The following is a 24,620-nucleotide window of genomic DNA, read 5'->3' as shown; positions in this document are numbered from 1 at the left end:
TGGAGCATTGACTTAATCTTTGACAATATTGACATTTAAACATTTATTTGAAACAACACGAGTTACTAGGCTTGGCCAGTTTAGGCTCTAATTAAATTGAACTAACCTCATTGAAAACTTTAAAATTATGGAAGTGGATCCATAATGTAATTAATTTGCGCACCAGGACGGAATATATCTTTGGAGTCAGCATAACTCCAGCTTAAGAATAAGTTAGGCCAAACCTCATATTGAAAGGTCTGTAAGAAATCTCATGGTGTGTGCAGTGGTAGCTGGTTGAACAGTAACGGTACCCAAAATGTATTCATTACATTACCTGGGAACTTGTTAGAAATTCAAATTCTCCAAAAGAAATGAGGTCAGCAACCTGTTTTAACAAGCCCTCTGGGTGATTCTAGTGCATGATAACGTTGGAGAACCACCAGTTATACCATGGTTGTTTAAATCAACTTGGAGAGAACTCTAATGGCTTACATCAGTGCTATGTTCTTGGCCTCATGCAATTTACTTCCATACACTAGTTAATACAGTTACTACATTTACAAAGAATATAAACCCAGAGAAGACGGATAGTCAATGAATGACAATTCAAAAATCACAGCAGGCTGAAAGCCCTAAGATTGCAGTTTCAGAAAAATGAATATGACTATAGTAAAGCATATGGATGAATATGTGATAGGAGATGCCAGCTCACGAAGGTCTTTTTATGTCATATGGGGACTTAGAATTTCATCTTGAATGCTATGAAAATACATCAAAGCATTTTGAGAGGAATGAAACTCCGATGTGCATCTATAAAATGGAAGATATAAAACAAGGAATTCCTTCATATTTCATAACCTATGATTCTACATGTAGTAAAATCCTGAGTCAGAGTAAGGAGGATGAGGAGCTAAAAAGAGATATGAGCGCAATCTCATGGGAACATGGGAGGATTGCTGGGAGGTGTTGAGTCTGGGTGAGATTAGGTATGGTGATGCTGTTAGCTGGCATGCAGATAGAGGCGGGAGGGCAGGTTGGAGGGGCAGGGGTCAGATGAGTTCAGTTTTGAACAACTTAAAATTTGGTGTTTCTTACAAAACTCTCTGGTGCTAATAGATGACCTCAGCCCTCAAACTTTCATTAGCACTCGGAGGAAAAGAACCACTGAATCCTCTAAATGTCCGTGATAGGTGGGCCAAAGTAACTCTGCTCTCAAAAAAGAAAGAAGAAAGAAAGCTGCTCCCAGGAACTACTTAATGGTTAAGCAATGTCAGAACTCCTTCATCCAAATCCAGTTAATAACACCCTTCACTTTCTATCTAATTATATTAGGATTAACACTGATATCACTTTGGTGAGAATTTAGTGATCTAATTCATCTTAATCTGGCCTATCAATTCCAAATTCTGATCACCTTTATCCAAATCCTTCCCTAGCTGTTTTCTCTTTAAAGAAAGCCCTTTTTAATACTTTTATTGATTTCAGAGAGGAAGGGAGAAGGAGAGAGAGGTAGAAATATCAATGATGAGAGAGAATCATTGATCAGCTGCCTCCTGCACACCCCCTACTGGGAATCCAGCCCACAACCTGGGCATGTGCCCTGACCAGGACTCAAGCCGTGACCTCCTGGTTTATAGGTTGATGCTCAACCACTGAGCCAGACTGGCTGGGCTAAAGCAAGCTCTTGCTATAAGGAATAAAACCTTTCCTCCCCTCAATATGTTAGAAATATGCTCAGAAATATACTCAGCACATTGTAGCCTGCCCAATACCATGAACATTGTGGGCACCCAGCATTTCTTAGGGATGATGATATACATGTTCAAAGTAACTTCCTTTTTTCTTTAGCAAGGAAAAGGAGAAGAAAGACACTGATAGAAGCTACTCTAATAAAAGATAAAGATGCAAATTGACCATACCTTTGCAATGCCCACCAGCCAATCAGGAGTGAGTAAGCAAATTAACCCAACAAAGATGACAGGTTAATTTGCATATGCAGGCGCCAAGCAGCCGGGGGCGGGACCATGGCGACGACCCAGGCGTTCTGCAACGCCCCAGCTGCTCCGGGCCTCTGGGCAGTGTGGGAAGGTGGAAAGGCAGTTCTGGGCCTGAGCAAAGGCAGTGCCAGCAGCCAGGGGAAGGAAGGCCCATTCTTGCGTGAATTGGGCCTCTAGTGTGACTATAATGTGAGTAAACAAGTATCATGAATGGTTAGAATGGAGGCCCATGACTATTTTGCAGAGAGTTTGCCAATATAAGTTGTCTAAAGAGGAAAGATTACCCAATGACTCTCTGTGGTATATTTCAGTTTTGAAGGGGTGTGTGTGTGTGTGTGTAGAAGTGTACTTGAGTGAGTAAGTGAGATGCCTCGCTGGGAGGCTGTACTCAGAAGGAAATAGTAAACTAGTCTCCGACGGTCAAGAAGATGACTGCCCCACAACAGCATGCCAGGATGGAGGAGTGAGGACACAGATGAGTCAGGTGAGCTGGACTGTAATTAGATTTCATGGAGTCAAGTCATCAAACAGGAATTCATACACAAAGAGCAATGACACACACGCCACACTCCTCCAAAGATGACCTGCATCAATCAGGGAGCCTTAGTCTCTCAGACACTAGAATGTCTGGGTTTTGAAGCCCTCTCTTTCCCCTAGTCCCAGGCCTCCTTCCCAATTCTCTTGGAACCTTAGAGACTTGGTATTTTTCCAAGAGAGCAGAGAAAAAACAAGATTCCAGGGTAAAACATTTAAAGACATAGAGAATAAAAAAACATGACATGCATGATGGTGATTTATTTCAGCCTGGGTGTATGTGTGTGTTGAGGAGGCAGGAGAGGAGGGAGGGGTGATGCTTGTAAGTAACTTCAACTGTAAGGTTCCTGTTCCAGTTCTTGAACTGGGCGTTAGGTACATTTCAATTAGCTGGAATATTTCATACTTTTCAAAAAGATGCCTAAAAGGAAAGAGGAACAGAAAGATCATGTTGTCTATGTCCCTGCGTCTACCTGGTAAAAGACAGGCGCTCTTCTTAACTATTTCGACTTTATTATAAACTGAAAAACTGTCAATTCACAAACAAGACTATGCCTGCTATCACTGTGAGGTTAATGCTCACAAGTCAATTCATTTTTTATTTTTACTTTTTAGCAAATGTTCGAATTACACACCTATGAAGCTGGATCAACTTCAGTGACTTCACCCATGGGTGTAACTCTAGTTACATTGAACTCCTCAGTAGGAGGTGCCCTTCCTCTTTCGTTAGTATTGTGACATCATACATGTTTGGATTACACATCATGAAGAGAGGTCATTGCCCTTAAATGCTCAATCAGCTCAGCCATCCATATCCTGCTGACAGGGTACTGGTTTTCTCCGGGGTTCCTCTACCTCCTTCCTCCTCACTAGTCCTGCCCCACCTCGTCTCTCTACCTTGGCTCCAGGATCACTGCACTTCTCATTTCCTACCCAATTATGATCATAGAAAGAGAAAAGATGAAAGCCATGTGTCATCTTGTGATGAAAGATCTGAATAGTGACAAGACAGAAATGAGATGGGAAAGGATGAACCTAATGGCTAGAATTAGACCTGCAAATTACCCGAGTATTTCATGCTTCCTACTTACGATTTTCTCCTAAGTCGAGGCTGACTGGCATCATACTGGCATGTGGCAAGCTTGCTGTCATGGCGCCTACATTGAAATCTCTGCTCTGCCACCTTCTAGCTACATGATCTTGGACAAGTTATTTAACCTCCCTGTAAGGTTTGGGTATTAACAGCATCTACCTTTTGAAGTTGAAATGAAGATGAAATGAAAGGGTGGATGAAAATGCAGAGCACAGCACAATACCTAATGCCCAGCAACAGCTTAATAAATGTTGGCAGTTATTATGGGCATTGATTTTAATTTTCCTTCCCGCCCTTTTGACACTGAGGAAAACCTATGTCCGGGAAAGATCAGCATCCAGGCAAAAATCACAAGTGGTAAAAGTAGCTTCCATACTTGGAGGGAGATTTCTTCCTGAAAGTACCGGATTCTTCCACCTACTCTCTTCTCCCTGCTTCTCCTGGTTACCTACACGTGCCAAAAATCCGCCATGGGAGGATTCAGGAGTTGCTAACCTGGTGGGTAACTTATTTTGTTTTTATTTATGAATGGTTATTGCTACCTTCCATGAACAGCTAAGAGACCAGAGACCCAACGACAACAAGCATGTTCTCTCCATTGAGGCTGTCCAGGCACTTTTGTAGCAGGGAACTCTCCGGAGAGAAAATTGTTTCGTTTCCCGCAGAAAGAAATGAGGCCAAGAAGGCCCTTGGCAATCTGGGGGGCGGGTGTGGGGGGGCGGGGGGGGGGGCAAGGGTGTGTCATCCCTAGTCCTAGGCATCCCTAGTCTTAAGCATCTCCCTCACGGTCAGGAGTGGACTTTGAAACACTATGGGCTGCTAGGCAAAGGCTTGAGGATGAAAGTGATTCCGAAAGATTGGAAAAGTCATGAACGAAATTGGCCACAGGGGATTTTAATTTGGAGAATTCTGGGGAAAACTTCGTTCCAAGTGGAAGAAGGCAGCTCTAGATAGAAAACCAAGTTTCAGACCGATGCGTAAAAGAGCAGACTGCCCAGTGGACTGTTTCTTTATATGAAGACGTAATTTAAAAAACAATTTATTTTATTTTATTTTATTTTATTTTTTTGCCTACTCCCTCACTGCCAACTCTCCTTTTCCATTCTCAGCCCAAACCAGTCCCTCTTCCTTCCAGCCCTCCGTTTTTTTTAAAAGGGCCCTTTATTGGCTCTTAATAGGGGAAGGAATGGCAAGAGATGATTGGCTAAGTGAGAGCAACACCGCCCTGCCCATTCCCCTCCCACACCTTCCCTGGAGAAACAGCTGGAATGAGAAGGAGGGAGAGAATGCTGGGATTGGCTGAGAGTCAGGCAGGGTGGGGCGAACCAGCACAGATGAAGCATTTACCTGTCCAGGTAAGTCAGGAAGAGGTCAAAAGAAGAAAACAGCAGGAGGCAGGGGAAGCCGGCTCTGTCCGCGTCTCCGCCCTTTGAAATATAAGGGTATCTCTTTCCTCTCTTCAGCCCCCGACCCAGTAAAGGTGAGTTCATCGCTAACCAACTGTTGCTTATACTGTAGCAAGGTGTGTGTGTGTGAGGGGGTAGGGGGCTGTGTGGGAACTCAGAGCTAGAGGGTTGTGGGGAGCCCTATACACCCCAGCTAGCGGGCTTTCCTCTCTGTTCCTCAACTCCCAGAGGCCAGTCGGGGATGCGAGAAGGTTGGATTGAAGTGCTTTTGTGGAGACCAGGGCTGGAATGTTTTTTTTTTTCTTTCCACCTGCTTATTTAGGTTGGATAAGCGTACAAGGGGGGGAAATAGGTTTGTTTTGGAAATTTCCATCTCTGAGCAATTCCAATTGACTTGTGACTTTGGACGAGAATCGTTGGAGTAGAGAAGTCAAAATGCAGGAAGGCCCAGGAAATGGGAGTAGTTTTTTCCATTGCATTTCCACTGGAAACTCTCCCATGGCTTTATCAACTCACCCACTATCTTTATTTAAGTAAAGGGTGCAGTGTGTGTGTATGTGTGTGTGTGTGTGTAATACTGGCAATGTGATAATGGAGCTTTCTGTGGACAGGTGTGTAAGGCATGAGCTCCGCTGGCTTGTTTGTGAGGGGAGGCGAGGTTTGGTTACATTGGAAAAACTCCAGCTCAGGCTACCAGCTCATCTCTGGAAACCTCATGGACAAGCCAGTCGCAGAGTCCCCCTTTATTTGGGTTCAACTCAATTAATTTTCTGACTTGACCTGTGAATAGACATGGAGACTGGCAAACCGAAAGCTACTTGGCTGTGCTGGGGCCTCACCCACATTTTTATGACTCTTTCGTGGTTGCATGATGACTCTGGTAGGAGTTCCGAGTGGGGCTCAGGTCACAGGAGTGTGATCGTGTCCACAGAGAGAACCAGCCCCGGGTGTGCTTTCATCAGGGTTCCCAGTTAGCAGCTTGTTTGACAGGTTTACTTGCACAAGGAAGTTGGATGCAGAAGTCAAGTCAGAATAGTAAGTCAGCTCTCCATTATCCACCTCTGGGGATGGGGGGCACTCTGGCCTGTAACTTTGCCCTATGTCTCCTTTCTCCTGCTGCAGGAAAGAGGGAAGCAGGAAGACCTGGGGTCTGAGACACAAGCTGAGTGAATGTACAGATATACAGGGGTGGGCAAAAGTAGGTGAACAGTTGTGACTACGGGAAACAGAGTTTATTCTTGTTTTTGCCAATGAACAACTGTAAACCTACTTTTGCCAACCCTTGTATTGGCTTTCTAACAAAGCTCTTTTGTGCAGAGAATATGTATACCAACCCCTTCCCTCAGACCCAGGGGTGAAGAGGGGGTTTAGAGCGTTTCCATAAAGCACGCAGAAACTTCCCCACGTGCTCGGAGAGGATGCACCCACAGTACAATGGAAGTCGTCCTGGTGGTTTCCTTGGGATCTTGTCCAACCTGGGATGCATTTCTGGGTAGAAAAGCAGAGACACCTAGTCTGAAGGAAGTAGGCGACCTCCTTGACTACTGGGGAGGGAGACCGAGCCCTGGGAGGATGTGGGGGTGGCTCAGGGGAGGAGTCTATTAAGAAGGTACAGAGAAAACTGAAATGGGGCTGAAGCCTCCTGCCCACCCCACCCCTGCAGATGCCAGAATCCCACACGCTATTTATTTACTCTCCTCCAAGGCTTGGCTGCCTTTAGTGGAGTGGTTAATATTTAATGTGCCTGTGCATGGCCAGCCCTAACTATACACATTTCTTAACCCATTCCCTCCTCCCCTCAAGTCCTCCAGAGGTCAAGGGTTCAAAGATACCAAACTCTCACCTGAGTGCTTGTACTCGGGCTTTTTATCAGGTTGAAATATCTCAGGTTTCAATGATTGCCCTGAAATAGTCCCCAAGTTTCAAGGTTGTAAAGTTGGTGGAAGGAAATGCAGCCGCATCCAGATCAGGCCAAACTGGTGAGGGAGGGTGGGAGGGGAAGTGGGAGTGGGGAGAGACCTTTTCACGGGTCAGACGCTGCGTCAGAAAGCAAGGTGTGGAGCCGAGGTTGGAGCACTTCAGGACTCACTGAACTTTGGTTTCAGGTTGGGATTTGTCCCTGCAGTGGTTATGTAGCGTCTGATGATATGATCTTCAATGGCACTTGGTGTAATGTCTTTAGTATGGAGATGGCTGTTGTTGGGGCCAAACCTGGCCTTGGAGCATGAAGCTGGAGAAGGTAATGTACAGGGTTCAAGGTGTGAGTTAGAAGAAGGGTGACTGTAGGGCTTCTGTGCTCAGCCAGGGGTGGCCAATGACCTTCTTTAGGTGCATGGCCCTCTTGCATCTGGACGGTCTGAGATGCCCTCTGGAAGGGCAGGGGCCACCGGCTGTCCTGGATGTACAGTTAGAGGGAGGGGAAGTGGGCCACACCCTGCCTAAGTGATCAGGCTATTTTGAATATCTCATTAGCATATTTAAAGTACTTTGTAAGCTATTTCTTTTTTTTGAAGTAGTGCTATTCAAATTGTTTCCATCTCTTCCAGCTGCTTCAGGCCACCCTGGTTCTGAAGTGAGAGTGTGACAGGCACCCTAGGAGGAAGGACAGGCTAGGAAACCACTATAAACACTGAAGGGTGCTTAGAAGAACCCGGGTAGTCATTTTCTCTGAAAGGAAGAGGGAGCACCCTCTCACCCATTCACGGAGAATATTATATTCATGACAGTGAGCCACTTTGACTATTTACTGCCCCGATTTTTCAGAGAAGAGAAATGAAGGCAAAAACTAGACCCATGGTTCTCCACTCACTTCTCAGAAACAGCGCATGCTCCAGGCCTGTTAGTTTAACTGAAAGCACTGACCAGATTCCATTGCGCTTACAGTAATAGGGTAGAAGCCAGAAAAAGAGGTCTTCCCATAGTTCAACTCAACAGACACTAAATGGACGTCAAATTCATTCATCTAGCATTCCTTGAGCCCGTCTTATGAGAGATGGTTCCCCTTTTCTGTAATGGCATCAATCTCATAGAATGTCAAGGATGAGTTAGTACTATCTGAACCTAGTCATCAATGGAGTGGATGTAGGAGGTGACTGGACTTCATTCACATGACTTCTCATGTTTCTGTGTCTTTGGGGTTCTAGATATTGGGCAACTAACCTCATGAAGGAACTCTAAGACCTGCCTTACCCAATGATGACTTGTCATTGGGCATCTTTGGCATTTCTGTTCCTTCTTGTTCCCTCTCTATCTCCTGAGAGGCGCTGGGCCACCATCAACTACCTGTGTCATTAGGGATCTTCCCTCTTCGTTCCCCATTGTCCTTCTCCTCCCTCCCTGCTCCACCTGAGGGCTTTCTCCCGAGCAGGAGGGGAGCTCTCTGAGGCCTTGTGCTTGTCAGCGCCTTGGAGCTGGCAGGCTGACACACCCAGCACAGCCTAAACCTGGCTTAGGCATTGGGAGCAGTGATTGGTGAAGGAACAACGAGCCCTGAAATCCAAACCCCAAGTCCCGAGATCTCAAATAGAACACATTTTTTTTCTAGGGCATTTTACCTAGTATTGGAAGGGTAGGAAAGGTGGTAGAAGACAAAGTATGGTGTCATGGGGGAAATATGGATTCAGAATCAGACTCTATTCTATATTTTGTATTCTACCTCTCCCTCAACTTTCTGTTTAGACTGTCTTTTAATCTTTATATATTTTTTTAGAATTTCATGTTCACAAAGGAGCGTCACCCTGGCCCTCCCAATTCTGCTGGAGTGTTTCCCACACACAGGCATGTGAAAGTCCTTGTGGTTTTCAGAAGGTGGATGGCCTTCCTTTGCTGTTACTATTGGCACAGTGAACTTGAAACGTTTTTCCCTAGGAGTTGGAGTTGGGAGGACGCTATCTGGGACATTTTTCTTGTTTATTTGACCTGGGTTAGGAAACCTCCTTGGAATCAGTTCAACCATAGAGGGGGTGATGCACACGAGGAAAATTGGGTTTGTGCCAACCACTGTAGGTGCTATGCATGTGTGTCCAAGGCTAGGGAGACAGTGGTGGCTTGCTGGTGGCTGCTGTGATGATGGTGCTGTTGACTATAATAGCAGCTAACAATCGGGCCGTGCACTGTGCAAGTGTTTTACGTGGACTATTTTGTTGTATCTTTAAGACAACCCTATGATGTAGGTACTATTAAGGCCCTGTTCCTTCTTTCAAGCCTATAGTCTCCCTGAACCCGTCTTCTCTAAACTCTTGTTTCCCTTCCTTCAATTTACTTTGATCCCAAGCGGATTTTGTCTTTTTCTTATTATAAGAACAGTAGTAGTTAGTTATTCATTGCTTAATATTGACTACCAGCTAAATGATGCTAACTGTTCTCATTTAGTCCTTACATTAACCCTGTTCCATGAGGAAAAATAAACTGAAAGAGTCATTTGCTTCAAGTCACATAACTGTAAATGGCTAACCTGTGATTTAAACCCAGATCCAACGACCTCCAGAATCCAAGCTATTAACCCCTATAATATTTATTGTTTATAGTAATGAGGATGGAGGGTAAGCCCCCTAGTTCAGAGAGAAAGGTGACTAAAGGAGATGATGGCATTTCCTTTCTGACTACATGCTCCTCCACCACCTAAGTCCGTCCTTCTGCATGTATGTGAGCCAGCTTGTGTGTCCTTCCCTGCAGGCTGGGGGGGTTGGGTTTGGGTAATGGCTGTCCACGGCCCCTTCCAACACTTTGCTTGCTTGATGTCCCTGCTGCCATGCTGCTCCAGGGCCTGCCTGGGCAGAGCCTTGCCAGAGCCCAGGCTTGGCTCACACATGGCTTTGATTCTTTTCTTTTCAGGCCCAGCTTGGGACATTCTTCGCTTCTCTCCGCTTCCCCTCTGGGAGCCCCTTTCGCCGTCCCTGCACCTTGCTTCTGGCAATGCCCGAGAGGGAGCTGTGGCCAGAGGGGCCTGGCTCGGAACCTGTGACCCGCATCGGCAGCTGGGACAGCATGACGAGCACCACCTCCACCCGCTCCGGATCTGTATGTACTCTCTGTCCTGCAACCTGGCCCGCTGTCTGCACACCTGCCCTGCCCCGCCCCGCCCTGCCCACCACCAACCTGGCTCACTGCTCCTTCTCTTTCATCTTCCTTGTCAGGGAGTGAATCATCCGAGTTGATGCTTTCTGCCTCTGAGTCACCCATGGTTCTATAGGGTGGGACAACCCCAGAGCGCAGTTGGACAAGTGAGACTTTTTCTAGTTTTCATTAGGTTGGGGGTCTGAGTGGAGATGAGGGAGCAGGCCGGTGATCTGAGGTCGTGGTGGAAACTAGGATACAGACGCTGGTAGCACATGGGTTCCTGAGGTTGGTTCTCTGCAATTAGCAGCTTTATTTCAGTCTTTAAAAAGATCAAAGAGACCAGAGTAATTAAGTGCCTGGGTTCTGGAGCCGAACAGATCTGGGTTCCGTAGTATGAGCTGTATGACCTTGGGCAAATGACTTCATTTCTCTAAGCTTCAGTCTCCTTAGTTTTACAATGGGGATAATATTAAAACTGAATTCATAGCGTTCTTGCAGGGAGGTGAATGAAATGTATATATAGCACTTAGCACATTTCTCTATGTAGAAAAGAATTAATCTATGTATGAGCAGAGATTGAGACTCTTCCGAAGTCACTATGTTTAATGATTTGTGAATGGCACATAATAAATTATAATTTTTCTGGGCATGAATTTAAATCTTAATTGTTGTATGGCTAGTGTGAAAGAGTAAACCTGCCCTATGTGAAATGTAAGCTTGCCTTTCCTGTGGAAATTCATCACATACATAATAACACCTGAGAATTTATAGTTATTTATAGTTTATGGCTTTAGAGGTATTTGAAAATGTAAGGATTATAAGGGTGTCGACTGTACACCGACATGTACGAGGATGTTTAATATAGTCAGTGAGCCCTGGTCGGTGTGGCTAAGTTGGTTGGAGCTACAACAAAAGGTGGCAGGTTCTATTCCTGGTCAGGGCACATACCTAGGTTGTGGTTCGATCCCTGGTCAGGGCACATATGGAAGGCAACCTGGCGATATTTCTCTCTCTCTCTCTCCCTCTCTTTCTCTCTCTCTTAAACTGGTGAAAACATATCCTCAGGTGAGGATATACAGTCAATGAGTTTCGATATGTAAAAATGGAGCATAGTTACATACCACTGGACGCAGAGTATGACTGGGATGTAAGGTTTTCAGAAAGAAACATCCACAAAGGGTAAACCCAGAGCTGGCTTATCTTTGTCCGGAGTTGGCTTCAGGGCTTCCAAGGGCTATGTTTAGGGCTTCCCTTGAAATGTAAATGCCATCTGTCAGTTGTCACTCGGTCAGCTGACAGATGGCACTTTAAGGAGTCTGGGACTGGAATGGTTATTCCAACAGCTCCCTTCCCTCCTCCCAGGATGTTTGTAGGGCTATCCCAAAATCTTTCCTGGCCATCTGAGTGGGTCTGGAGAATATATAACTCTGAAGCATCTCAAATATTAGGAAGAGGGACAAAGATACCAGGAACAGACTTGGGCCAAATTTCATATATTCCTATTTGCCCTTTTAGTTTTCCCTTCAACCTCTTGTTTGGAGAGTGACTGTTCCATGGGTCTTCCTGGCCTGTAGAACATTGGTCAGTAACCATCGGAAATGACCATAGCATTTTTTTCTAGATATTCCTATGGGCTTTCTCATAATTCAAATCAGTTACTTAATATCTACCTAATATTTAATACCAAATAGCTTTCTCCCCCCTCCCCCTATACTCATCCAATTTCTTCACCCTCCCCCCTTAAGTTACTATTTGCTTAAGAAATGCACACTCATTTGAATGTTAGCAGAGCCAAATACTATCAAGAAGGTAAATACGCATGGGAAAAAAATCCTGTATGGAATGCATTTCAGAGTCAAGTATAAATTATTTAGTAGATGTATCTGTGGCTAGTCATACCACTGTTCCCATTGGCCTGGCAGCCAGCAGTTGGCCGATTTTCCTGTTTGTCCTCATCCTGTCCTTGACATGCCAGGTCAAGTATGCAGAAGTACTTAGAAAAGTTGAAAGCAATACCTTTCAAGTGGAAGGTCAAATCTTTATGTTGCTTGTATAAGTTAGAGCTAAATTGGAGACACAAAAAGTGAAATATTGGGCATATTTGAGCAAAGAAACAACAAATAATTGCAGAGAAATCGGAATGAGAACCTGGGACTGCTTCTGATCTGTGCTCCCAAGCATGTCACCCAGGACTGAGCAAAAGAAAGGCCTCTTGCCATTTGCCTGCCCAGCCGCCTGACCCAGGTGCTGGTGGGACAGCAGCCCGCCAGTCTCTGCCCTCCCTGGTGCCTACAGTTTCAGGAAGCAGCTCCAGCAGGTTTGCAGAGTAGCACCGTGGAAAGGTTTCCAGCTCTTCAGCATTCCTTCCCCAACGCAGGGTGGTTCTCGGCCCCGCCAGTTTCTGCCGAGCTTTCTCTCATAGCTGCCTTCTCCTCTCCTTCCTCCTGTCCTCACTCCAGACCGACAGCTACGACTTCCTGTCCGCTGAAGAGAAGGAGTGTTTGCTCTTCCTGGAGGAGACCATTGGCTCATTGGACACCGAGGCTGACAGCGGACTGTCCACTGAGGAGTCTGAGCAAGACACAACTCCCCAAAGTCCCCGAGCACTGCCCCTACTCCAGCCTGCTCCCCAGGGTAAGAGAGACTGTCTGGGCACCTTTGGCGAAACGCAGGAGATCTGAACGTCCTTCTACTTTGATGGCTCTTGGCTTTAAGGGTCACAGGCAGCAGAAGGAGTGACCACACTCCCTTCCACTCTCCTGGCCAGAATAAAGCTTTGACCCTGGAGGGAAGGAGGGTGTGCTGACCAGCCAGCTTCCTAAGCCTTTCTACCTGTGTCAGAGGCCTGGGAGGAAGAGGGTTTGACCAGCTGCCACCCACTCATGGAGGAATTCTAAATAGATAGAACCACAGAGGTGAGGGAGGGGTGGGTGGCTCTGTAGAGTCTGAGTCAGTGTGGGGAGCTAATCTGGATGACCCAGAGGCTGAGGCTGCAGGAGATAAGAAGAGGGAGGGGCCCCCTCAGCCTGAGTGGGTGGCACCTTAAGGCCCTGGGGAGAGTGTGTGCAGAGCCAGTGGTGTTGAGGCCCAGTAGAAGGGGGACAGGATGGCATGTGAGTGTGGGGCCATATGTCCCAGGGTAGGTGGGCACTTTCCTCCTGAGGAGAGTCCCGCTGGAATCAAGGCTGCAATCATTCATTCATTGATTTAGCAACTATTTATTGATAATGTGTTAGAACGTCCCTGAAGCTCGAGCCGTACATGGGAACACGGGGCTTCACTGCCACCTCAGACTCACTCCCTGGCCCAGTGGGCCCGGTGCACCTGACTAGCTCACCGGAAGGAAAGGGCCCAGGTCGCTCTCTGGTGTGGGGACAGCTTTGGCCATTACCCAGAATCATCCGGGTACTTACCAGTATGGGAAGTGAAGGAAGAAGGTGGACCCCAACAAGGGCAAATCACCTGTTCATGCTGCTCGAGTTCAATGTTTCCATTGGATCACTTACCGGGGAGCCCCAAGATACCTAGGGGACAGTCCTGGGTCTCTCCCACCACTGGTGCTTCTGTAGACGGTTAGAAAGAGCCTGCTTTCAGGACAGGGAGCCATCGTGGGCTGCCTTTTCCCCAGTTGTTGTGAAAAATTAATCCCTGATGGAAGGGAATCTGCTAGTATCAACCTGCTCATCTAAATGATATCCAGGCAAGAGTGCTGCCCCTTTAAGAGCAAAGAACCAATAACAACAAAACCCATCCATGCAAATTAGAGACCAGAGTTCAGGGAATATTTGCTTTTCCCTTGGCAGCAGGGTTCTCACCTCTGTCCTCTCTTTGCCTGTTCTCCCGGCCCCTCACAGGACATCCAGAGGAGACGGTTGCTCAGCAAAGACCAGAGCCAAGGAGAGCAACCCAGTCCAGCGTCCCCCCTCTGCCTGAACCCCAAGGCCTGGGCTTCAGATCCGGCTCCTACAGCCTCCCCCGCAATATCCACATCAGTAGGAACCAGAACCTCAGGAAAAGCACCCCCCAGACGAACAGCCACCTGCCAGGGGAACCCAACAGGGTCATCCCAGACCCCAGGGAAGAGCAGCTCAGCCAGGGCAGGGAGCCCAGCCAGGCTCCAGTGCAGAGGGTCCTCCCAGACCCTAAGGAAGAGCAGCTCAGCCAGAGCAGGGAGCCCAGCCAGGTTCCAGTCCAGAGGGTCATCCCAGACCCCAGGGAAGAGCAGCTCAGCCAGGGCAGGGAGCCCAGCCAGGCTCCGGCCGGGCTCCAGGAGGCCGTCCTTGATTTGGACATAGCGCTCATCCCCCCACCAGAGGCTTTCCGGGACGCCCAGCCCGAGCAGCGTGGGGAAGACAGCTCGCCCACAGGGCCAGGGGAGAGGACCCCCGCGCCCCAGCTCCTCACGTCACTCAGCCCCCAGAAGAGAAAGGAGACTTCTTCAGAGGCCATGTCCCAAAAAGCCAATGAGAAAGGCTCGACGGGGGCACCAGGACAGCCTCGGCCTCTTCCTGCCATGTCGTCTCAGAACGCCAGGGCTACAGATGCTTCCGTCCCACCAGGGCGGGATCCAGATGCCCAAGTGGCTCCCCTCACAGGGCCTAAGCCCCGGAAGCTGCCCCCTAATATTGTTCTCAAGAGCAGCCGAAGCAGTTTCCACAGCGACCCCCAGCCCTGGCTGTCCCGCCACCCCGAGGCTGCCCCCTGCGATTCCGGCCTGGTCTCCTCTTCACTGCAGGAGCAGAGGAAAGCACGCAAGGAGGCTCTGGAGAAGCTGGGGCTGCCCCTGGACCAAGAGAAGCCCAGCCCCCACTTAAGTAAGCCCCCCAGCTCCATCAGACTCAAGGGGACTGGCGCTCAGGCCCCTGCCCCAGCCCCAGCATCAGCTCCCGCCCTAGCTCAGCCTGCACCTCAGGTCTCAGCGGGGAAGGCACTGGCTCCTGCTCCAACCCGGGGACCTTCTCCAATGAAAGCCCTGGCTCCAGCTCTGGCTCAGGGATCTACTCCAGGCAAGGTTTTCATTCCTGCCCAGGAACCCACTCCAGGGAAAGTTCCAGCTGCCAAGTCTATGCCAATCCTCATCCCTAGGGCCCCAGGGGTAAGTAATCCCCTGACGCTGCAGGAGAGCAGCATCCCTGGGCTGAGGCAGATGAACTTCAAGTCCAACACGCTGGAGCGGTCAGGTGTGGGGCTGAGCAGCTACCTCTCAGCTGAGAAAGACCCCAGCTCCAAGGCCAGCAGCTCTCTGGGAAAAGACTCCTTCTTGAACAAACTCTCACCCAGTGTCTTGCGTAATTCCCGGCCCCGCCCCGCCTCCTTGGGCACTGGGAAGGACTTTGCGGGGATTCAGGTGAGCATGCTGGCTGACCACGAGCAGAGCTCCAAGCGCCTGTCTTACCAAGGACAGAGCCGCGACAAGCTGCCTCGTCCCACTTGTGTCAGTGTCAAGATTTCCCCCAAAGGCATCCCTGATGAGCACAGAAGGGAGGCTCTGAAGAAGCTGGGACTGTGGAAGGAGTAAAGTAGGCCCTGGCCACCAGCACTGCCCGCACAACCTCGTCCCTGCCTCCTGTCATACAAGACGACACTCAGGGCTCCACCTAGGAGCCCTGTCCACCTCACTGCTCAGGGGCTGGGCAGGGTCAGGCTTCTCTCCAATGCTCTGCTCTCCGAAGTGAAGAGGAGGGAGAGATTGGAGTCCAAGCCTACGCTCAGATTCAGGGTGGTTGTGCCAATGAGTACCTGTGATCATCCTGAATATGATTTCCAGAGAGAGAGAGAGAGAGAGAGAGAGAGAGAGAGAGAGAGAGAGTGTGTGTGTTAGGCTGTATATATCACTGAAACTATTTATAAGACACAAGGAGTCATTGAGAATTCTGCTCATGTTGGAGATTTTTGTACATTGGGTAGAGTTCGGCCTAACTGAGTGGAGAGGGGTGGCCAAGCCTGATTTAAAAAAAGAAAGTCAAAGGAGACCATTGGATGTGCCAGTGCCACACGTGCAGCATCACCTGAAATGCGGGTCTGCCAGAATTCCTGCGATAGATGGAGACGGGCTCCTACTTTGCTCGATCCCTCTCTCAGTTCTGGCCTGCTGGACAGGAGCCAAGAGGAGTTGGTCTGTCATCTCTTCAGCGGCTACCTTCTCACCATCCCCCGTCCCGAGGACAGGACATGTTCCTGCAACTGAAGACTCTTGATTGATTGAGAGCAGCAGAGCTCTTGTTGGTCTGAGAAGGCGGGATACGTGGCCAAAGCGCACACCTCTGCTGGGGAGGGTCCTTGACTGTGGACTTGATAAATTCACTAAAAAACTATGCGGTGGTCCCTGATTCTGTGATTTCTGCTCCTATCTCAGTCTGCTCATGACTGGCCCCAGGCTGGGCCAACACTGAGATGGGAACCCGAGCCCAGAGGCTCGGTACTTACAGTAGAACTGTCTCGGGCCTTGCCCACGCTATTGTAAGTAGTTTTACCTTCCTCAGTACCTACGGAAAATCAACACGACACATTCTCTGCCAGTTATGCATAGAATATCAGAGCTGGGAGGAGCCTCAGAGATGCTGAAACCCAACCCTGTTGGAGAAGGGAAGTGACCCATCCACAGTCAATGCCACTTAGTAGCCGAGCCAGGGCCAGAGCTGGGCTCCTGATCCCAGTCCAGGCTGCATGCTGCCTCCCCTCACGCAGTACTTGTAGGCATCCACACAGCACCCCATGGGACCTTCACATCCTAAAGTGTCTTCTGAAATATCAGAGATTAAATGCTGTCCGTGTCATATTTAGTGTTGTGGCTTTTTATTTCATCTTTGGGAAGCAACAGTAGAGTAAGTCATTATTAACCCCGAATTTCCTGACCACGTTATGCAATTTGAGAAAATGCCAAAAGAAGGTAATCAGAGTGGGTGGTGTGAGCTTGTGAATACAGGCTTGGGAATCAGACGTGGCGAGACATGACTCCTACTTCCCCTTAGGAAATAAATGGGACCCGTGGCTGTGACCTGGTTGGAGTCCAGGGTCCCCAGATGTGAGGGGCAGATCCAGGAAGGAAGCTCTTATTGGAAAGGTACCCTTTAGGTTGGCTGAGCATTTTGGGGCTGCATCCTTAGGGGCCCAGCACAGGCAAAGCTCAGCATTTCTGAACATGATGAGAAGGTTAAGGTAAGGACAAGTGGCCCGCTCCACCCTGTTGTGGTATGCGGGGTGTGGGTGTGATGGTTTCTGTGTACTCTCTCTCACACACACCCCAACGCCTGGTGCCTTACTCCTGGCCCTGGCTGAGGACTTGGTCTGTCACAGCCCACAGGAACTCCCTCAGTTGGTCAAGCCAAGTCTTATTACAGACTCCCCAAAAGGGAGAAGGCCCCCTCCCGGAGGACTGAGTGAGTGGACACGATGTATTTGGTTGATCTGCTTCATGTGTATATTTCAAGACACAACCTGAGGAACGATCACTTTGCTTTTTGTTAATTGCCCTGATAAATAGGGAAACGTAGGGTTCGCTGTAAAGTAAGCCTTGGTAAGAATCTGGGGCCCTGACCCCAACTCAAGGCTGACCGACACAGGTTGGTCAGGAGTGTTTCCTGCGAAATCCCCACTCCCTGAGAGAGGTCATTTCTCTCCAGACCAGAGTTACGTACAGCCTGCCTTCCAGCCCTGCAGCCTCACCCTGGTGGCATGCCCACTTCCGCAATTCTCTTCTTTTGAGAGCCTTCCTTCCCTTGTTATTGAAAGATGCCATGTGTCCCATGTCCTCATTCTTCAAAGAGCATGTTTCTCTCTATAGATGGTCTTTGGGATTCAAAAATAGACTAGTTGTCCTCACTTTGAAGATGGACAATGGGATCCCAATGAGGACATCTGCCATCCTGAAGGTGATTTAGAGCCACCTGTGGAATGTATGTCTCTCTCTTATATCCGTATAGGATTGCTCTTCATTCAACTTTAACTGATTGGGTGGGAGGTGAGTGTCTTCAGGGTTGTTGTTATCTCTTTTTGAAGGATTTTGGATGAAAGTGTATAAAAGTCAGTCATTTGATTTAAAAAACCAAAGTGACAACTCTACTTCCACTTGACCTTGCATCTCTGTTATACCCTGTTGCAGTCTTGCTACTGCTAGGAACAAACCACCTGCCAAATACAGGCCTCTCAGCCTGGCACGCGGGGTCTGTGCCCTCAGATATACTGGCAGCTGCTCCTCTGAATCACTACTCAGGTGCTACTCTGGGAGTTCTGCCCTGTGACTCGGTGGGGCAGGCCTACGTGCAGTCCTGCACAGAGGTCAGGGGATGGGTGCAGGCATGTCTTAGATGCCTTTCTTCCCAGTGTGAAGTATGGTCTGACAGAGGCCTCCCTGTAACCCGGGGGTAGGCAGGTGTGCAAAACTTGGTGTTTATTCCATGGAAGGAAGGGCAGATGGGAGGCTGGAGAACAGGCGCTGTTTGATATGAGTTAGAGCTGGAGGTGAAGATTTCAGGGTCTACAATATGTGTATGTGAGATGAGCCACTCCATCCTCTGATCCATGCTCATACATGTAGGAAGGAAAGGATCATACTATCATAATATGAAGCTGTAGGCTCTTAGACGAGAGGAGGTAGAGACCAGGGGCATGGACAAGAGAATTCATGTTCATCTCAGTCAGAATCCAAGAAGGAATTCAGGTAAAATGCTCCCGTGCCCTTTTCCTCATGGGAGTGACTATGGAGCATATAGATCTGGGCTCAGTTCAACCTCCATCCCTTACCAATCAGGGAACCCTGGGACTTCAAGTTCTCAGTCTATAACATGGGGATAATGCCATCCTTTTGAAAACTGTGGGGATGAACAAGTGCTATAAACTGTGTAAAGTTCAGTGCTTGACACGGTGTAGAAACTCCATAAGTGATAGTATTGTCTTCTGGATCTTATTCCTTCCTCCTCACAGGGAGCAAATGTAGAAAGGGTAGGAAGCCAAGAGCACACTCGATGCAGCGCTGAGGAATCGGGAGATCTTTCTGCAAATGGAAGTCCAAAGTAACAACGAGGCTATGGCACACCTTCCAGGTGACTCAGCTTCCGCCACACTGTGATTCCTGGAATTGGAAGAGATCAGCATCAATATGGTGTTTGTGTTTCCATGAAGGCTGAACCGTTTATTTCCAGCTTGTCTATCCTCAAACTCGGCTTCCCCCTTTTTCATCAATCTCTTGCGGCCCATGACCAGATAGCTTGATTCTCTTTGCTTCCTTTAATTTTTCTTTCACTGTGTAGTTCAAAGGACTATAGGCTATCCAATAATTATGTTTCATTATTTATTTACCATTTACTTATCTATTGTTTCAATCGTTTTTTAAATGAAGGGGAAGAATACTGGTAAACATATAGCAGGAGAGAACTCTGGCTAAAGTCAGGAAGAGGTGGAGCTAGAAAAGGTTTCAAGATTCTTGGGGCCATTTTTAAAAATAGGGTTAGGCATATTTCAGGAATGAATCAGGCATTAGTTAACAGGAGGCAAGAAGGTACAGTGGATGACCTCTCTAAATCCCTTCTGCTATAAGGGCCATATGATTTACTGAACTCATCATCATCACTGCCATCGCCATCATCACTTCCATCATCACCATCACCACCATCATTGTCATCATTGACATAGCATACGAGTGAGAAAAACCAGGTGATGCTCTAATTCCAGGCCGTCCTTCCCTCTTGCTCATTGCCTGTCTGAATGGTTGTTCTTATTCACCACGTGCCATGTGTTTCGAGTTCAAAATAATCTGAGTCAAAATGATATCCTGACAAAGCTCAGGACAAGGTGAGCTTCACTGAAAAATGTATGTTTCAATGAAACCAAACAACTTAATTGGAAAGACCAACACCCTGCCAAAAAGAATCACGATATAACCTAAGGTGAAAGATACCTCCTATAACTAAGGGCTGAAAGGAAATGTTTAGATTATCTAATCCAACCTCCTACCTGAAGAGGAATTATACCTATAAGTGGATATAAATATAGTCAGAAAAACGAATGGATAAATGGGTGGGTGAGTGGATGGATAGATGGGTGGATGGGTGAATGGATGGGAGAGAGGAGGGGAGAGGAAAAACTGAAAACATACAGTGGGCGAGGGTTAGGTCAAATATGGCATCATTATCATTTTGAAATCTGGTACAATTCTAGCTTTAATCTTCGGCCACCCTGCTTCCACTTGGAGAGGCAGGGACTACCCCGTGCCTCTAACTTCACCCACCACTGGAAAAGTGCAGCCTCTGGTGGTTGCCCTGCCCTGAGGCCAGCCTCCTGCAAGAAGAGGTTGGATGATGACCAAGTTTTTTGTCTGTTGTTTTTCTTCTGCACAAGACTGAAATTGTGATTTCAATTTAATATGAAATATATATTTGGTCTTCATCTCCATTTCTGGCTCAGAGATCCTAAAACCTTGGGAATTTCCTGTGAGGAGGTGGATAAAGGTGTGTTTTGTTATGTCAAGGAGTGACTTGTGAAAAACCCCAAGGTCGCCTGAGGATGGAGGCTGACCACCTGGGAACTTTTAGTCCCACCCTCCCACCCACCCCACTTCTGGGCGAAGCAGAGGGGCTGAAGATTGAGTTTAATTGCCAATGGCCAGTGATTGAATCCATCGCGCCGATGTAATGAAGCCTCCCTGAAAACCCCAGAGTTCGGGGAGCTTCCAGGTCGGTGAACCAGAACAGTTCCCACCCCGAGCTCCCAGGAACAGAGCTCCTTTGTTCCAGACCTCGCTCTGTGTATCTCTTCATCTGGCTGTTCATTAGTTTCCTTTAATATATTTTGTAATAAACCAGTAATCCAGTGAATAAACCGGTTTCCCGAATTCTTTGGGTTGTTCTTGCAAATGAATCAAACCCAATGAGGGGGTCCTGAGAACCTCCGATTTAGTCTGTTGGCCAGGAGCACAGGTAACAATCCTGACTTGCAATTGGCATCTGAAGGGAGGGGGAGGCCACTTTGTGGGACTGAGGCCTCCACTTGTAGGATCTGACGCTACCTCCAGGCAGACAGTGTCAGAACGGAGTCGAATTGTAAGACACCCAGCTGGTGCTGAGACCTGCTTGGTGGTGTGGGGAGCTCCAGGCTCATTGGAACTCAGCAGAGGGTCCTGCTCTCTGTGCTGCTGCTCTCGCACGTCCGGACCTGTGTGTGCGGAAGACCAGGCCAGAATTCACAGCTTTAGAAATTTCTATTGAGACCTCCCCTCAGTGCTGAATGCCTCAGCAGCCTACATCATTTGCACCTCAAGCTCAATATGTCCAAACACAGACCCACGTGGGGCCCCTCCCATATCTGACCCTTTTGCCGTGTTCTGTATCTCAGTTGAGCAAGACTGGCACTCACCCAATGAGTAAAGCCAGAAATCAAAATACCATCCATGACACTGCCCTCTGCAAACAATTATAAAGCACGGCACTATCACCCCCAAACATTACTCAAAACAGTTTTTTCTTCTTTTCTGGTCCCACCACCGCTCCTGGACCAGAGTAGCAGCTGAGTATTCTCTTTACAGCCACTCTAGCCCCTTCCACCCAGCAACCAGAATTACCTTTGCATCTGTGGTACGCTGCCTTTCATGGAAGAGTAAAAGGACCTAAGAAAATACATACGTATTAGTGCATTTGTGCAAAAAATATATAGGCAGGATCAACCAAAAACGAATGTGATTGATTACCTACAGAGCGTGGGCGGAGAAACTGGAAGGAAAAGGGGAATGGAAACAGCGTGGAAGGGAGGGGAGGATGGCCTGTCTCTGAACATATCTTTTTGTAGCGTTCGGATTTTAGAGCCATGGCAATGTTTTGCATGGCCACAGAATTAATATATAAATAATAAAGAAATAACAGCCAGGATGTGTGTGTGTGTGTGTGTGTGTGTGTGTGTGTGTGTGTGTGTGTGTAAAGGGTGTGTGTGAGTTTAGAGGAGGAGGGTGGAAGGATCCAAAAATGGAATACCAAAGAGTAAAAAAAAACAAACCCACTGTATTAAAAAGTAAATAAAAGAATGACATAACTACACTGAGGGGAGTGGGGGAAGAAAAGACCTAAACTAAGTAAGTTTGAAAAAAATGTATTTTTACTTTATGCTGTCAAAGGCTCAAAACAGATTCTAGATGTTGAATGTGTTGTTCATACTTATCGGTTAGCATTCTTAATTTACTATATGTGTATTACTAGATTAAACAAATAAGTAACTATCTCTGGATAAAAGAACCGGATTCCTCACTGTTAGAGAAGGGAAATGAAATAAATACTTTAAGGCTACACAAATATCCTATGTCTTCTCATCCTTTCTTCCACTAATTTTAGTATCCATTAATGATTCTGGGCTGAAACAATTATCCCTACAGTGTTTGCCAAATTGTGATTTTTCTACTTTCATCATTTCTTCTACATTTATTGTTTGGAATTCTACTGTAATGAAGAATTGTTTCTTAACCCCCATTTAAAAAATTTATTATTATTATTTTTAAATCCTCACCCGAAGATATACTTAGAGAGAGGGAGGGAGAGAGAGAGAGAGAGAGAGAGAGAGAGAGATTGATGTGAGAGAGAAACATCTATCGGTTGCCTCCTGCATGTGCCCTGACCAGGGATCACACCTGCAACCCAGGTATGTGCCCTGACCAGGAATCAAAGCCACTGCCTTTCTGGTGCATGGGATGATGCTCCAACCAGCTGAGCCACCCAGCCAGAGCCTTAATACCCATTCAGTAGTTATTTATATCCATATGGAAGAATGCATATTTGTGGCTTATTATCCAGAACTATCATTTATCTTGTTGTTCAGCTTATTCCCTATTTGGCTCTTGAGAGACCCTTTCCATTGGCCTTTTTTTCCTTTTGTTATGCCCCCACCATTTTTTGGGTACTGTCTTTATTTTTGCCACGAAAATGTTTTTTGGCCCATTTGTTCTTTCTCTATCCTCACCCTGCAATTATCCAAGGACCTCTGGATTCTCTTTTTGTAAAATGATACTTAGAAATCAAGATCTGGCTGCTAGATGTGCTCATTGAGACTGGGGTGCTATTCCTCTTAGGCCCTTTCAGCTGACAGAGCTAGAAAATAGATGTCTATTCACATGCACACACATCTCTATCATTGTCTATGTTCATCTATGTCCCCCCAAAATCTACACACCCTCTGAGTGATTATAAAGTCAGTGTTTATTAACATACAGTTCATTTTCAAAATTTAAAAGAATCTACAGAAATGAATATATTTTTTCATCAGTCTGTTTACGAACTGATGGTTGTTCTGGTCCAGGCACTGCTGATAACACAAAGCAATGGAAACACAAACATCAAGAATCATGTCAGCACAATTAGTCAACTGTTGCCACTTTTGTACCATAAACTTTATCTTTTATGTATCCCCATAAAAGAGTCTAGTGGATAAATTTTCTTTGTTCAAAGCTTAGTCTGGCTTTCTCCGTTATTTCAAATCAGTTAAACCTGAAAAGGAGTGAAAATTAAGCGAGTTACCAGCTTTAAATTGTGTCCCCGCCGCCCCCCACCCCCAATGTAGACACATTGTGAATAATTATAAAGGCAGTGTTTGTACTTTAACTGCATTTTCAAACTTCCAATAGCATTTTAAGATGAATTTCCTTTGTTCAAAACTTACTCCGGTTGAAAAGGGAGAAACATCAATTGAGCTATCAGCTGTGAAAGTGTGCATACATGTTTTGGGGACAGCCTGCATATTGAACATCATTAATAATGTACCTCCAATTCCAATCCAATAACACAAGGTTTCTTCTAGCCTTTTTCATTTTCTTATTTATTTTTAATAAATGTCAAAAGGACAGAAGAGTCAAAGTAAAGAGTCCCTTAAGAGCCAAATAGGGAATAAACTGAGTAACAAAACCAATGATAGTCATGGACAATGACCCATAGAATAAATATACATGATTCCATATTGATATAAATAAATAATTGAGTAAATAATGAAATGGAGGAACAGTTCTTCATTACAGTAGAATTCTAAACAATAAATGTAGAAGGAGTTGTGGAAGTAGATAATCACAATTTGGCAAATTAGTAATAATTGTGTCAGGCAAGAGTCATTAATAGATGCAAAAATTAGTGCATCTATTAATTAATTAGTTTGATGAGAAATAAGATATTTTCATAGTCTTGAAGTATCTTCCTGGAAATACTTACTCATTGAGGAGGAAAAAAGATAGTATGTTAGCAATGAAAAAAATTGACAGGCACAAGGTGAACAAGTGATCAAACGTTAACATCACCAATTATGGCACATGTTGACATCACGTACCTCCTATCACACTACACGGATGCAACATCGCAGAAATGCACAACCTGAACTTAAAAAGAGGAAACGTCAGACAAACACACATTGGGAGACATTGTACAAAATAACTGGTCCATACTTTTCAAAAGCCCTATGGTCTTGAAAGATAACGACTGAAGAACTATAAATGCAACGTGAGATCCTAGGTTGGCTTTTGCTCCAGAAAAGGACATCCCCATGTGGTTTTAATAAGTGTGCTATGTAAGATGCTAACATTTGGGGGACATG

The 24,620-nt window shown here is 46.7% G+C and overlaps 1 protein-coding gene across 4 annotated transcripts; it reads left to right on the top strand.

The window, feature by feature from the left end:
* Nucleotides 1-4,928: 4,928 nt before the first annotated feature.
* On the top strand, nt 4,929-16,848 carry CUNH1orf116 (chromosome unknown C1orf116 homolog). 4 transcript variants are annotated; one of them, XM_036342765.1, is made up of 4 exons: nt 4,929-5,086; nt 9,846-10,031; nt 12,530-12,704; nt 13,925-16,848. In XM_036342765.1, the coding sequence occupies exons 2-4, from the start codon at nt 9,927-9,929 to the stop codon at nt 15,586-15,588; spliced, it is 1,944 nt and encodes a 647-aa protein (XP_036198658.1). In that variant the 5' UTR covers nt 4,929-5,086; nt 9,846-9,926; the 3' UTR covers nt 15,589-16,848. The 4 variants fall into 4 exon arrangements, with proteins under 4 accessions (XP_036198658.1, XP_036198660.1, XP_036198659.1 ...); XM_036342766.1 differs by lacking the exon at nt 4,929-5,086 and adding an exon at nt 5,350-6,047; XM_036342764.1 differs by lacking the exon at nt 4,929-5,086 and adding an exon at nt 7,036-7,251.
* The last annotated feature ends 7,772 nt before the right edge of the window (nt 16,849-24,620 follow it).

The sequence above is a fragment of the Myotis myotis genome, unplaced genomic scaffold, assembly GCF_014108235.1.
Source record: "Myotis myotis isolate mMyoMyo1 unplaced genomic scaffold, mMyoMyo1.p scaffold_m19_p_18, whole genome shotgun sequence".
Classification (NCBI taxonomy): Eukaryota; Metazoa; Chordata; class Mammalia; order Chiroptera; family Vespertilionidae; genus Myotis; species Myotis myotis.
Note: the sequence above shows the minus strand (reverse complement) of the source record. Positions and strands in the feature narration are given on the sequence as shown.

Coding starts and splice junctions, on each gene's coding strand:
- CUNH1orf116 (XM_036342764.1), top strand. Junction 10,032..12,529: donor CCTCCACCCGCTCCGGATCT/GTATGTACTCTC, acceptor TCCTCACTCCAG/ACCGACAGCTACGACTTCCT. Junction 12,705..13,924: donor ACTCCAGCCTGCTCCCCAGG/GTAAGAGAGACT, acceptor GGCCCCTCACAG/GACATCCAGAGGAGACGGTT.